Source organism: Gymnoscopelus braueri (genome assembly GCF_963280865.1).
Source record: "Gymnoscopelus braueri genome assembly, chromosome: 16".
NCBI lineage: Eukaryota > Metazoa > Chordata > Actinopteri > Myctophiformes > Myctophidae > Gymnoscopelus > Gymnoscopelus braueri.
In genome coordinates this window covers 52661070-52677352 of record NC_137616.1, presented here as the reverse complement: position 1 = coordinate 52677352, position 16283 = coordinate 52661070, and the positions used below count along the sequence as shown (strand labels likewise).

At 42.5% G+C, this 16283-nt stretch overlaps 2 protein-coding genes across 2 annotated transcripts in view; both read left to right on the top strand.

The window, feature by feature from the left end:
• The window catches only part of hsdl1 (hydroxysteroid dehydrogenase like 1), a 14392-nt gene extending 3528 nt beyond the window's left edge, over positions 1 to 10864 (top strand). The window contains exons 2-6 of the mRNA XM_080452352.1: positions 3265 to 3554; positions 4393 to 4581; positions 6321 to 6404; positions 7963 to 8082; positions 10519 to 10864. Coding sequence (XP_080308478.1) covers positions 3265 to 3554; positions 4393 to 4581; positions 6321 to 6404; positions 7963 to 8082; positions 10519 to 10590 — 755 coding nt within the window. The 3' untranslated portion in view covers positions 10591 to 10864. The remainder of the gene's footprint in view (positions 1 to 3264; positions 3555 to 4392; positions 4582 to 6320; positions 6405 to 7962; positions 8083 to 10518) is intronic.
• LOC308102580 (E3 ubiquitin-protein ligase TRIM35-like) overlaps positions 1 to 16283 on the top strand; it is a gene marked incomplete at its 5' end in the record, with an annotated part of 614451 nt that overhangs the window by 198678 nt on the left and 399490 nt on the right. The gene's annotated exons all lie outside the window — the stretch shown is intronic.

Here is a 16283-nt window from a genome sequence, read left to right as displayed (position 1 = left end):
ATGCTCGCTCTACCCCAGTGCGCTCTCTCTCTCTGTAGAGACACATGCTCGCTCTACCCCAGTGCGCTCTCTCTCTCTGTAGAGACACATGCTCGCTCTACCCCAGTGCGCTCTCTCTCTCTGTAGAGACACATGCTCTCTCTCTCTCTCTCTCTCTCTCTCTCTCTCTCTCTCTCTCTCTCTCTCTCTCTCTCTCTCTCTCTCTCTCTCTCTCTCTCTCTCTCTCTACTGGCCTTTTTTACTGACACACACAAACACACTGACAAATATAATAATAATAATAATAACAGTAATAATAGCATAATAGTAGTAGTAATAATAATAACTTAATACTACTACTACTACTACTACTACTAATAATAATAATAATAATAACAGTAATAATAGCATAATAGTAGTAGTAATAATAACTTAATACTACTACTACTAATAATAATAATAATAATGACACTATGTTTTTTATTATTCTGAACACAACATTTATGGACTGAACAGAATGAGCTGAAAATATACTTTTATTCAAATAATTATTAACCCACCTCATACATGCATGCAAGTGTAGCAGGGCGGTATGAATAATTATATAATATAGCCAACACCTGGGGAGTAGCACCCCAGGAAATATTTATAATGTAAACCAACCACCTGAACATATATTACTCCTCACACAAGTTCGTTGTACAATTATAAAAAGGCAGAAAAGTAAAAAGTACAAAAAGCTTTATTGTAATAATGGTAACAGGGTAATCTCATCAATAATAAAAGTAACAAAACATTTAATAAGAAAAAAACAATCGGGCAATGCACTTAATAAAATCTATTTGCCTATAGGGCCAGTGCTGCAAGTTATAATAGAATGCCGTCTGTAGGCCTACAATCTCATGAAAATAAACCAAACCAAAGAAACAACACTAAATAAACAATAACAAAATAAGCAATAACACTAAAACAAAATAAACAGGGAGGCTGGCTGTGAGCCTGAGAGTGTGGACCAATGCGTCAGAAAAGAATACGTTCACCCATATAAGGGCATAAGCTCAGCTGGAGGGGAACCTCAGAATGGATTATCAGTGTGAGAGGGTTCTTAATGCGTGGGTTATTGGAAACCCGCAAAGCAGCAGTGGAGTATCACGGTGCCCGAAAGGACAAACGGCCGTGTCATTCTACCATTTACAGTATAATACTAATATTCATTAAGACGGGTGACAGGAGCAGAGAGAGACAGTCACGTACCGCGGTGCAGCAAAGGCGTAAGCCACAATGGCCTGCCTGCAGCGGCGAACACCGGTAGGAGACAAACTGTAATAATAAAGGGCCATGGTTATTATAGTGCCTGAAATTAACTTGCTATACTGCGGAGAAGGAGGACCACCAACGTACCCGTTGTGCAGCATGAAGCACTGCACGCCCGGCGCAAAACGCCAACAAGATGGGTTGACACACCAGGGCTACAAAGGACACAAACGCTCATGGTCAAGTTCAAGACCATGCACTACGCAGCATAAGACAATTGCATAAACAGCAAGATGGAGAGACATACCTGCGCTAATGCGCGATGAGAACACAGGCGGGCCCAACAGGCCAGCCTGGACTGATAATAGACCAGTGTGGAGAGACAGACAGCTAACTGTGTTTGGAGGTGCGTTGCTTTAATACTGTGCCAATCAGCCCACTGATGAGTGGACGGCAGCTAGGGGGTCCTTGGGCTGAAAAGCCTTGTGACAGATGAATGATAGATAGATAGATGGATAGATGGATAGATAGATAGATGGATATATAGATAGATAGATAGGTCCCGGTGGGGGGGGGGGGGGGGGGGTGAACAGCTGCGCCAGAAGACTTTAATATTGCGCGCGTGTGCGCTCCCTCCACGCGCACGTGATTCTGATGCTTTCAAAAACAGCAGATCTACAAGCTTATAGCATGGGATTCGACTGACTTGTTAGTCTCATTTGTAGAGGAAAGATGTCTGTCTGTCTGTCTGTGCGCACACACACACACAGACAGACAGACAGACAGACAGACAGACAGACAGACAGACAGACAGACAGACAGACAGACAGACAGACAGATAATGTTACGTGCGTGGAAATAAATGACAGAAAATAAGAAATACATTATAATAAATTACAATAAATGCATGACTGCTACCAAATGAAAATCTACATTTTACAGATCATATAAACATTAAAATGATAAGAATTCAAGTAAAATTGACAAAGATCTGGCTTAATGAAATCTCAACCGCTCTGTGTCAAAGCGCAAAATATAAAATTATTATGAGTGACACCTTGGGCCTGGGGGGGGGGGTCCGGGGGGGGTCCCGGTGGGGGGGGGGGGGGTCACGCAGGTGGGGGGGGTGAACAGCTGCGCCAGAATACTTTAATATATTAATACTCCCTCCTCGGTTTTTTTTTTCTATCGAAAAAAAAACAAAAAAAAAAACATTTTTTTTTGCCGGGCTCCCAAACTTGGGGGAGCCCCGCAAAAAAAAAAAAAAAAAAAAAAAAATATATATATATTTTTTTTATATCTATTTTTCGGAATGGCAGGGTTTATTTCAAAATTTCAAAACCCCCCCACTCCTACACCCCCCCATTCCGAAAAAAAAATTCGGAGTGGGGGGGTGTAGGAGTGGGGGGGGGGGGTTTTTCGGAATGGGGGGGTGTATAAGTGGGGGGTTTAGGAATGCGGGGGTGTACCCGTCTCTGTCTGTCTGTCTGTCTGTCTGTCTGTCTGTCTGTCTGTCTGTCTGTCTGTCTGTCTGTCTCTCTGTCTGTCTGTCTGTCTGTCTGTCTGTCTGTCTCTCTGTCTGTCTGTGTCTCTGTCTGTCTGTCTGTCTGTCTGTCTGTCTGTCTGTCTGTCTGTCTGTCTGTCTGTGTCTCTGTCTGTCTCTCTGTCTGTCTGTGTCTCTGTCTGTCTGTCTGTCTGTCTGTCTGTCTGTCTGTCTGTCTGTCTGTCTGTCTGTCTGTCTGTCTGTCTCTCATTCTTCTGTTTGCAGCATCACCATTTGATGAGATTTAGCCTCTCAGATCCAAGACTTAGAATATGTTGTCACAATTCCATGCTTTATCGATGTGGTACCAATAGGAGCGATAATAACAGGCAAACTTTGATCAAAATAACAATTCTGCTATAATCTCTAATTTTGTTGACTTTTGTAAATGAAGTAATGCTGATGTTTAACAATAATAACTCTTGAGAGAGTAAAATGACACCAAATCATCATCATCACTATTTGTATTATTATTATTATCATCATAGGTACATCATCAGAGGTGTGCCGGGCGTATGCGGAGGAACTGGCCAAACGGGGCGTCAACATCGTGCTCATCAGCCAATCAGGGGAGGAGGAGGAGGAGGGAGAGGAGAGTAGCCCCGCCCTGAGCCTGAGCCTGTCCCTGCAGCGCTACGGCGTGGACGTGGAGGTGGTCAGGGTAAACCTCTCTCTGCTGGGACACACAGGCCAGTCCAAACCCGTCCTGGTGGCTCTGAGGGACAAGGACATCGGTCTGCTGGTCACCTGTCTGGACCCCGCCCTGGACTCACACAAGGTCAGGGGTCAGGTTAGGGGGGGGTCAGGGGTCAGACTCAGTTATAGGGTTAGAGTAATAAAGCAGTTTTTTTCCTTTTTTTGACTCTGGGTTCCCAGATTGGGGTTAGAGTTGTTCCCATAGCGGTACCAGCATCGGAAAAACGGGCGAGTATGTCAGGGGTCTTCGACAGGGGGTCCGGGGACCCCCAGGGCATTGGTTCTCAAAGTGGGGTCCGAGACCAGGGGGTCCCCAGCTAAATTAGCAATTTAGCTTGTAGATCTGCTATTTATTTGTTTTATCTGGAGATGTGTGCAAATCGATAAATCCAGATTTGTTTTAAAGGCAAACATTTTTAAAACAAATCTTTGCTTCTGGGGGGTCCCTGGCACAAGTTCATTTTCAGGTGTGGGCCACATGCATATCAATTTGGGGGTCCCTGGCACGAAAAAGTTTGAGAACCACTGCCCTAGGGGGTCCTCAGAGTTACTACAGGGGGGGGCCCATCAAGTTTTTGTGTGATGGGGAACATTAGCCCGAAATAGCCGATCTACAAGCGCTGCGAGGCGTTGTGAGCTTGTAGATCAGCTATTTTCAACAGACTTTTTATACATTTTGAACTTGTGAAACAGGACATTCTGCACAATGAGTACTTTTACTTTCGGTACTTTAAGTATATTTAACGCCAATACTTTGTGTACCTTTACTCGAGTACATTTTTTAATACGGGACTTGTACTTGTAACAACAGTATTTCTACATTTGCAGTATCGATACTTTTACTTAAAACGAAAAAAACATCTGAGTACTTTCTTCCCATCACTGCTAGTATAACCTTTGACCCTCCTCTCTCTCTCCAGGACCTGGTGGACCAATCAGAGGAGGCGTTGTGGCGGGCGGTGTGCGCCAACGTGGCGTCCGCCAGCCTGCTGGCGCGCTGGGTGCTGCCCGGGATGGTGGAGCGCCACAGAGGAGCCGTGGTCAACGTCTCCTCTGGAACCACCGGCTTTCTGCCACAAGCCGGGAGCGTGATGCTGGCTTCTAGCTGTGTGAGAACACACACACACACACACACACACACACACACACACACACACACACACACACACACACACACACACACACACACACACACACACACACACACACACACACACACACACACACACACACACTGAAAAAAACGTATGTTTCTACAACAGTGGTACTCAAACCTTTTCATGTCAAGGACCCCCAAAATGATATGTATTTGGCCGCCGACCCCCATCTCAAAATATGTTGTTCCAGGGACCCCCCAGAAGCAAAGATTTCAGTTAAAAATGTTTGCTTTAAACAATATATATTCAAAGATTTGCACACATTTTCACGATTTTTCAAAAATAGCAGATCTACAAGCTCGTAGCGCGGCACCGAGTGCCGCGCTATGAGCTTGTAGATCTGCTATTTTTGAATAGCCAAAGTGTAAAAGAATGCTTTTTTGCTCAAACAAAAGCTCCCTCTCTAGTTGTTCTCATGGGCCTGGAAATCCACCCGTTGCTATTCCGACAGCGGACGGACACACCACTGGAAGGCCTCCGGGTCTATAGACCATATTCACACGACGGCCATATTGGAATTTAACATTGAAAGTGCCACCCCGTTGCCGTGGAAACGGGGTGGCACTTCATTGACTTAATAGCAACATGGCCGCCATGTGAATATGCTCTCGTCCCGGTAGCTGTTCACAGGAGGGAGGGGCTGTCAGGTAGCGTGGGCTGTTGGTAGATTCCACCGGTGAGAAGAGTCTTCTTGTATGTAAGCTACATAGTCCACAGAAGTTGCAAATGCATCCACTGCACCGACTACATTGACCATGGTAGTTACAACGGGTCAGTTTAACGTCATGCCCAGGACAGGACACAACAGCAGCTTTACAGCACCTGGTATTCCCAGGCGGTCTCCCATTCAAGTACTAACCAGGCCCGACCCTGCTTAGCTTCCGTGATCGGACGAGATCGGGCGTGTTCAGGGTGGTATGGCCGTAAGCACACGCACACGCGCACACGCACGCGCACACGCACGCGCGCACGCACGCACGCACGCACGCACGCACGCACGCACGCACGCACGCACGCACGCACGCACGCACGCACGCACGCACGCACGCACACACGCACACACACGCACGCACGCACACAGTCACACGCACACAGTCACACACACACGCACAGCACACTTCAGCCCTATTTTATAACTAGTCTATTTGAAAACAGCCGACCTACAAGCTCACAACGCGTTGCATGGCGAGCTTGTAGATCTGCTATTTTCAAAAATGTTAGTACTTTTACTCTGAGTCCATTTTGATACCAATACTTTTGTACTTTCACTGAAGTACATTTTTAATTTACAGCATTGATACTTTTACTTAAGTAAAACATTTCGGTACTTCTTCCACCACCGGTCGTTCTACCTCTCTGGTCATTGATACAAACAGTGACAAAACATTCCCCTTGTTCAACACCAGAGGGCGTAGGAGACCATTCTGTAAACATGATCATTCTGTTGTACACAGGCAAGTGTCAAAGAGTGTGAGTGATATCGTTTGTTGTTAAAGGGGTCCCTGGATAAGGGGATCCCTGGACGGACGGGGGAGGGGGGTCCCCAGCTAAATGTGTTAATATAGCATCACAATAATTTTAACCACTTTAACCTTTTTCTACTTTGGTCATTCAAAAATAGCAGATCTACAAGCTCATAGCTCATAGCGTAAAGAACATAAAGTAGTGAATATGTGTCTCTTGTCCTACAGGGTTACATGGAACAGTTTTCCAGAGCGTTGCATCATGAGTACGGTCCTCACGGCATCTTTGTCCAGAGTCTGATTCCTTTCCAGGTACAAACGTTCATAATGTTTTCTCTACACTGACAACACTTAACTCTGACACTGACTGTACACATGGAACCAAATGGACCCGTAAGGCAGAGTCCTGCAACGGGCCGGGTACCCGGCGATACCCGACGGGTTAAAACGGGTGAAAAATCTACCTTTATAAGTTCACGGGGACGGGCGGTACTGAACTAAACACGGTTGGGCAACATTTTATTGTGAAAATCAGAGTGCATTGTCTCTGCCCAAGCGTCACTTGTGTAACTTAACACAGCACAGCGGCATGGAGCCGGTCAGTTATCTTAACACATTGTGTGCCATAAACGGTCCGGACCGTTTTTGGCCCATTTTTGTGGGGCGCTCTAACGAAACTTTGGGATCATCCAAGGAGTCTCTAAGAAGGAGAGGCCGGATGTGGATCCATGTCAAAAATCCTTCCGGTCGGCCTTTCCAATGTTAACTCCTTGACTAAAAGCTTAATATCTCCATTTCTTTTTAACGTGGTGGAAGTGAGCCGTTTTCCATCGGCGATCACTCTGCAACGGAGGATCGCGTTAGAAATATTATTGTTCCAGGCGTTAGTCGGGACCCTCCGCCGTCTCGCACGCACGCTTTGTTTACATGCACTTCCGCGTCTGGGCTTCTACAGCACGAAACGTATCAACGTAAGTGGATGGAAGATATGCAGGCACTGAACGTACAATATTTTAATAAACCTCGGGCACACAATGTGTTAACTCACAAAAACACATTGAACATCCTGTTAAACCTTCAAATTAAAACCCTCTGACAATGTAAACAACGACACGCACGTACTGCGTGTATGCACGTTCTCGCCAATTTTAGATTTTTGGTCAATCTTTTGTCAAAATTGGACCCGTGTAGGACTCTGCCGTAAGGGTCCATTTGGTACAGACCTAAGTACACTGTCAGAGATACAGACCTGTAAGTTCAGACTACAATATGATGTCATTCAGAGGTTTGGGTGAATACATCCATCAGTGGTGGGAAGTAACTAAGTACATTTACTCAAGTACTGTACTTGAGTACTGTACAATTCTGAGGTATTTGTACTTTACTTGAGTATTTCCAGTTTCCAGTACTTATACTTCTACTCCACTACATCTCAGAGGCAATTATTGTACTTTTACTCCACTACAATTATTTGAAAACTTTAGTTACTAGTTACTTTGCAGATTTTTATTATTATTACAAAACATACATTAACCACTTCAGCCCTATATACTTTGGCTAGTTGAAAATAGCAGATCTACAAGCTCACAACGCGTCGCTTATCGACGCGTTGTTGAGCTTGTAGATCTGCTATTTTCAAAAGATGTTTATACCCTTTGAACACTTGTAAAACGGGACATTACGCATAATGACTACGTTTACTTTTGGTACTCAAGTACATGTTGATGCCAAGACGTTTGTACTTTTACTCAAGTACATTTTGAATACTTGGGACTTGCACATGTAACAGAGTATTTCTGCATTGATACTTGATACTTTTACTTCAGTAAAACATGTGAGTACTTTTTTCCACCACTGTCCATCCATACAGGTGTCCTCCAGTGGAGAATTAGGATGGCTGGTGCCCACGCCGGAGGTCTATGCCCACCATGCCATCTCCACCCTGGGCGTCTCTCACCACACCACTGGGTACTGGCTCCATGCCCTGCAGGTCAGTACCATGTAGGAGAGTAACACATCCATTTAATCACTAATCACTAAGGAGAGCAACACATCAACTCATCCATTTAATCACTAATCACTAAGGGGAGCAACACATGAACTCATCCATTTAATCACTAATCACTAAGGGGAGCAACACATCCATTTAATCACTAATCACTAAGGGGAGCAACTCATCCATTTAATCACTAATCACTAAGGGGAGCAACTCATCCATTTAATCACTAATCACTAAGGGGAGCAACTCATCCATTTAATCACTAATCACTAAGGGGAGCAACTCATCCATTTAATCACTAATCACTAAGGGGAGCAACTCATCCATTTAATCACTAATCACTAAGGGGAGCAACACATCCATTTAATCACTAATCACTAAGGGGAGCAACACATCCATTTAATCACTAATCACTAAGGGGAGCAACACATGAACTCATCCATTTATTCACTAATCACTAAGGGGAGCAACACATCCATTTAATCACTAAGGGGAGCAACACATCAACTCATACATTTATTCACTAATCACTAAGGGGAGAAACACATCAACTCATCCATTTAATCACTAATCACTAAGGGGAGCAACACATCAACTCAGTATAACCATTATTTTATACTTTGGGATATTCAAACATAGCAGATCTACATATATATATTTTTTTAAAACAACATTTTTAACTAAAATATGTGCTTCTGGGGGGTCCCTGGAACAACATATTTTCAGATGGGGATCGGCGGCCAAAAACATATAATTATGGGGGTCCTTGACATGAAAAAGTTTGAGGAACACTGATATAACATCATAATTTTTTTTTCAAAAAACTGTTTAGATTTTCTTTAGTTTTAAAAGACATGTAAAGATTTGGACAAATTGTCATAAAAAAAAAATGGTTAAAACTATTCACGTTACGCTCAGGTGGTTTAGCAGTGGTAAAGTCCCTGCCCACTCAAATGGTTTAGCAGTGGTAAAGTCCCTGCCTACCACCACGGAGGTTGGGGGTTCGAATCCACCGTGCATCCATCCGGCTTTGTCATCGTCTAGACGAACACAATTGGCCCGTGTTCGGGGGAGGGGAGCCGGGCGGGGAGGAGGAGGAGGAGGAGGAGGAGGAGGAGGAGGAGGGTGATAATAGTCACTGAACGTAGTGTGTTACATTAAGTTCCCTCACATCTATAAGCACATTACATCCTGCACTTAATTCTACATTCATTCAAACTGTGAACTCTGACTGGGGAGGGAGTCTGGGAGACATGCTCTGAGTCTAATGATCGTTACAATGTCCTGATGTGAAAGAAAATAGTTCTAAAGGTTGTTATGTATGTCTATGGACAATCAACATCAGTTGGAAACATTTTGGTGTCATGATTAAACTTAAAGGATCTACACCATGAATTAAAAAAATATATTTGATATTTAATATCATATGGTGTGTATATGATGTCCCTCAAACCTTTTTCAAAAGGTTTGAGCCTAAATCATCACTCAGATATACTCATCCCAAGTCAATTGTCTCTGGCTTATACAGCACTTTCAGCTGCAATACCAAAACGTCCTTTTGGGCAGGGGGGGGGCTACTGAGCAATTCTGTCTGGCCATCATCAATGCAATGGCAAGGCAAGTGATGTCACTTGCATTGCCAATCTGAAATGGCCTGTTCAGACACGCCCATTCTGAAAATCTCTGAAATGAGAATGAATGACTGAATGTTAAAAAATGTTTTGGGGTACAAGAGACACTGGGGAGCCCAAAAAATACCCCCCCCCCCCAAAAAAAAATGACATTCATGGTGTGGTCCCTTTAATGTTGATATGGCACACTGACTGTCAAGACAATGAGAACATGGCCCTTCATGTCAAAAAGGTTGCCCCCCCAGTGGTGGAAAAAGTATCAATATGTAGAAAGTCCGAAATTCAAAATATACTTGTGTAAAAGTACAAAAGTATTGGCATCGAAATGTACTTAAAGAACCAAAAGTAAAAGTACTCATTATGCAGAATGTCCCTTTTATATTGTATACAAATATTTTTGAAAATAGCCGATCTACAAGCTCACAATAGATCTGCTATTTTCAAATGGCGGAAATGTATATAGGGGCTGAAGTGGTTAATGTAGGTTTTGTAATAATAATCAAAATCTACAAAGTAACTAGTAACTAAAGTTTTCCAATAATTGTAGTGGAGCAAGAGTACAATATTTGCCTCTGAAATTTAATGGAGTAGAAGTAAAAGTATAGAAAATTATAAAGTATATAAATACTCCAGCAAAGTAAGAATACCTCAAAATTTTACTTAAGTACAGTACTTGAGTAAATGTACTTAGTTACTTTACACCCAACAGCAACACTGCTCTTATTTGACCACCTTTCGCTTCTGTTTCATGTTTACAGGAGTGTACTTCATGTATAATGTGGTTTGTATCTTACAGTATGGAGTGATGCGGTGCGTTCCGGAGTTTATCTGGGTGCTGGGCTCACGTGTGTTCCTGATGTTAACATGAAGAAGACACGTCTTCACTTTAACATGAAGAAGACACGTCTTCCTCCTGAAGAGCAGAGGTGTCTCCTGACTTCAGGAGACAAACAGAACAACAAGGACCATCATCACCCTATATGACAAATACATTCTTTAACACGTTGAAACCGGGATCGCATCTGTGTGACCACTCAAACCATTGTTTTATACTTTGGCTGTTCAAAAATAGCAGATCTACAAGCTCATAGTGCGGCACCGAGTGTCGCGCTATGAGCTTGTAGATCTGCAAAAAAAATTGTTATCATAAACATGTTGTGCAAATCGTCAAATATAATTTTTTAAAGCAAACCTTTGTAACTCAAATCTTTGCTCCTGGGGGGGATTCTACAAATGTCTTCTAAATACTTTTTGGGAAAAACCCTATGTTGCTATAATAATATCAGTGGTTCTCAAACTTCATGTGAAGGACCACCCGAAATTATTTGTATTTGTCCGCAGACCCCCATCTCAAAATATTTTGTTCAAGGGACCCCCCCAAAGGCAAAGATTTGAGTAAAAAATGTGTATATATATATATTCAAAGATTTGCACACATTTTCACGATTTCCCCCCCAAAAAATAGCAGATCTACAATATGAGCTTGTATATCTGCTACTTTTTTTAATAGCCAGAGAAATTAAAAAAATGACACAGATGTGTTCCCTGTCTTTAATGGGTTACCTGCCGTAGTAGTTCATTAAGCTACGACACTGAAGTTAATAGTTGTTGAAGTAATGCTATAATAACAGTTAATAGTTCATAATGTATCTGATGCACTACTGTAGCTACTTGAACAAATAGACCTAAGATGTTTTGAATGTGTTTTGACTGTGACATTATAAGTTGTTATATTTAGTTGTTATTTCATTATATTTCCTGATAAAAGTTTTCTCCGTTCCCAAAGTGAGTTAACGGTGGGTTCCCTTTAAAGTGGTGGTCTTCAACAGGGGGTCCGTGACCCCTAGGGGGTCCTCAGAGTTACTACAGGGGGTCTACCAAATATTTGTGTGATAAGATCATATTTTTTGACATTAACTACTTGAACCCTAAGCATCCCTATCCTGAGGGGAATAATAGCCGATCTACAAGCTCACAACGCGTCGCACTGAGACGTGTTGTGAGCTTGTAGATTTTGGCAAAGAGGTTTGGTGTAGAAGGAAAAAAGAGCAGACCAAGTACAGAGCCAAAGGTCAAGTGTACAAAGTATTGAGGGTTTAAGTGCAGACGTGGCAACCCTGGGGCCTGTTCCTCAAAAGGTGAATTAAAAAAGCCTGGCCTTAAGCCAAATCCAGGCTTGACAAAGTCGGGTCCGAAAAGCCTCGTTTATTCCGTTCCTCAGACGCCAAGCCAGGCTGAAAAGGAGCAACTTTGTCGAGCCAGGCTGTGTCCAGCCAGGATAATGAAGCCAGGCTGAATGGGCGGTGATTCGCCGGCGACGTATTTCTATAAAAGACCATGAACTCGAGCGCAGATTCCTTGAACTTGACCAATCATGGCAGCGGGGAACAAAACTCGAGCAGCGTTTTTCTCTGTGGCCGAACAGCAGCAGCTCATGCAAGCATATGAGGAAGTGAAACATGTTATCAACAGAAAAGGAAACACGACCGCAATAAATAGATCCAGGGAGAAAGCGTGGCAAAGTATTGCAAGCACGTGTGTGTGTGTGTGTGTGTGTGTGTGTGTGTGTGTGTGTGTGTGTGTGTGTGTGTGTGTGTGTGTGTGTGTGTGTGTGTGTGTGTGTGTGTGTGTGTGTGTCCGTCCCGTCCCGTGGGGGGGGGGAACGCGGGGGGACGGGCGGGATGGACGGGACGGATGGGGGACGGGGGTCGGGGGGGTTGACCGCGACGGGATGAGCGGGGGACGGGACGAGACACGCAATAACCCCACATTTGCAAGACCACTTTGGTAGAGGTTTGGGTTGTGTAGTTACCTTGCCATCATGATGTAACTCCAAAGGTGGACAAGAAATAAAAAATAATTTCTCCATTGACTAGAAATTGATAATTTAAAATATGCTCCTCATTGACTTACAAAGAGGCTACTTTAAACCCATAACTAATAATGTATATATATATATATATATATATATATATATATATATATATATATATATGTATGTAGGCTATGTATGTATGTATGTGTTAGACATTTTTTATAATATTTTTTAAAAAAAAGGTAATATATTATCAAACATCTAACAACAATATGAACTATAGTGTTAACAGAGTGACAATGACATATCACATGAGTTATTGTGAAACAATTATGATTCATGGTCACACACTATTTCAGTAATATAATTACATTGATTATATCTTATTGTATTGATTTCATTTTATTTGAATGCAGGGTCATTCAAATGAGTCCATATACAAACACATGTGTTGAATTAACTGTGGAAAAACTTGAAGAACAAAGACACTGGATTAAGTAAGCTTGGCTGTTAGCCTGCTCCTGACCAGGCTAACTTCACAGCTAAATTGCCATGGTAACTAAGCTAGGCTTGCTTCAATTCTCTTTTGAGGAATCGGATAAGGCTAAACTTAGCCAGGGTGAACTGGCTAAACTAATCTTCAAGATAATTCACCTTTTGAGGAACCGACTCAGCTCTAATCCTGGCTAAATTAAGCCAGGATAGGTGGTAAAGCCAGGCTTTAGCTCTAATTCACCTTTTGAGGAACAGGCCCCTGCTCACAACAAGAAAGTTCAGTGCAACACCTTTACCGGCACTTGTCTCTCCAAGCATAAATTAACCTTAAAAGGATCCCTGGCTAATGAGCGTATATGCTTTAAACCATTTACACGTGCCATCTATAACTAAACATCTTTAAAGTGGTTTATTTATTTTAGAAATAGTTCATATTTTTACTCAAGAGGGACAACGGCCGTCCCAAGTTGATGATGTCACTTGTGTCTAGCCCTATGGAATGGATGTGCTAATGAAAACATATTTAAAAATAATAATACTTGGGACACTCATGTTAAGTTGTGTTCTATTTGCACAAGTCATGCATTTGATTTAATTTGATGTATTTGATTTGCACAACAGTATATATATATATATATACACATGCATAATATGCTAGTTCTTTCCATCGGAAAGATGACATTTAGTTGTTTGAATGTATTCATGCATTCTGTAGGGCTGGACCCGACATGGACAGCTCGTAGCGCAGCTCGTCCGTCGACTAGACTGCATAAACTGGCCTTTTAGTGTCTGGAAACTCTATAAGGTTCATTTATGTTAAACACTAGGGCTTATTTTAACTCTATAAGGTTCATTTATGTTAAACACTAGGGCTTATTTTAACTCTATAAGGTTCATTTATGTTAAACACTAGGGCTTATTTTAACTCTATAAGGTTCATTTATGTTAAACACTAGGGCTTATTTTAACTCTATAAGGTTCATTTATGTTAAACACTAGGGCTTATTTTAACTCTATAAGGTTCATTTATGTTAAACACTAGGGCTTATTTTAACTCTATAAGGTTAATTTATGTTAAACACTAGGGCTTATTTTAACTCTAAAAGGTTAATTTATGTTAAACATTAGGGCTTATTTTAACTCTATAAGGTTCATTTATGTTAAACACTATAGGGCTTAGGTCCCCCTGGAGTAAAACATGAACTATTTCTAAAATAAATGAAATATTTAAGGTATATATATTTTTGTTTAGTTATAGAGGGTGATTATAATGCATTAAGGTATAAGGCTCATTAGCCAGGGATCCTTTTAAGAATTCATACTGTACTTGCATATTAAAATCTGTATATTTTTGTTGAACACCGAACAAGCTCTTTAAATGTGTTGAAACATGAGCCAGTGTATAATATAGTGTATCATATAGTTTATGCATGATTGTCTCAAAGATACATTGTGTCATGATGGTAGAGGGTTAAAATAATAACCTGCTTCCATAAAGTAATAACAGTATAATCTGCAGGATGTCTTGTCTCACTATATGATGTTTGATGTTTCAATCAAGAGTAAAAAGGTAAATGTTGCTCCTTGCACTGTTTACTCTGTTACTACTGTGTGTGTGTGTGTGTGTGTGTGTGTGTGTGTGTGTGTGTGTGTGTGCGCGCGTGTGTGTGTGTGTGTGTGTGTGTGTGTGTGTGTGTGTGTGTGTGTGTGTGTGTGTGTGTGTGTGTGTGTGTGTGTGTGTGTGTGTGTGTGTGTGTGTGTGTGTGTGTGTGCGCGTGTGCGTGTGCGTGCTTGTGCTGTGTGTGTGTGTGTGTGTGTGTGTGTGAGACCTCAGGTTGAACGCTAGGCCTTTGATATTGTGTTTCAGGAACTGTTTTGCTAATATTTTCCCAAATTGTGTTGTTGTCTTCCACGTGGCCAGTTATTGTATATGGGTTCCCAGCCTGGAATCTCATCTGTCTGACCTCCTGGCGAGATACACAGTCAGCTCATTGTTGATATTGTGTGAACTGTTTTGCTGATACTTTCCCCAATGATGTGTCTTGTCTTCCACGTGGCAAGTCGATGGAGGCTTACCACCCTCCCTGACATCTCTTCCGTGTGACCTCCTTCAGAAAAGATGAGAGATTGCAGAGGTCATACACTACATCAGGGGTCTTCAACAGGGGGTCCGAGACCCCTAGGGGGTCCCCAGAGCTACTATAGGGGGTCCGCCAAATCTTTGTGTGATAGGATTTAGTTTTTTTTACATTAACCACTTGAACCCTAGAATTCCTTTTCTGAGGGGAACATTAGCAGAAAATAGCAGATCTACAAGCTCTCAACGCCTCGCGCTGCGAGGCGTTGAGAGCTTGTAGATCGGCTATTTTTGGCAAAGAGGCTATAGGTGTAGAGGGAAAAAAAATCCCTGTACCACTCACTGCCATTCCATCCATGAGAGTTACCTTCTTAGTTTAGTTAGAGGGTTGGGGTGTGTGTGTGCGTGTGATTTTTTTTTATTACATTCGAATGCTAAAATTTCCAATCGGATGTACTACCCAATGTGTCTGTGTTGTGCACGCTCGGCTGTGCGCCCTTGTGTGTGTGTGTGTGTGTGTGTGTGTGTGTGTGTGTGTGCACACGCGTGTGTGTGCGTGTGTCTGACTCTGGTCACGCTACACCACGTTGGTCCAGCCCTTAAAGTTTCCCCCCATAAACTTCACTTGAAAGTTACATTTAATTTTAATAATTATGACAACAGTGAGTGTTTTTATGTAACATTGTCCGTCTTTAGCTCTGCTTCTCTCTGTCTGTCTGTCTGTCACACACCTTCACCATGCAGTTGAGCTGTAGCCCCGCCTCAGACGATCTGCAAGCCCACACCGCGTCGCTGATGCAACGCGGTGTGGGCTTGTAGGTCAGCTGTGTTCCCTGTGCGACACACAAAAAAAAAAAACAGCCACTAGGGAGTAACACACAGACCAGAGCCATAGAGAGAGAGAGTTACGTCACGCTTTGGCTGTAGTTCCAAACCCTGGAACTTCCTCGTTGAGATAGAACAAGCTTTTCCGCATTCCATTCTTACGATGGGAGTCTATGCTAGTGTCGTCACTATACTAGATCACGCTGGTACAGACATAGAGCGGTGATGGGTCACAGACCAGAGAGAGAGCCCCAATATAGATTACTCTCCTCTTATCAAAAAACTGAAAATGAACCTAAATTAAAGCCATAACCCTTAACTAATATAGTTGGTTTCACTATTTTGTTTA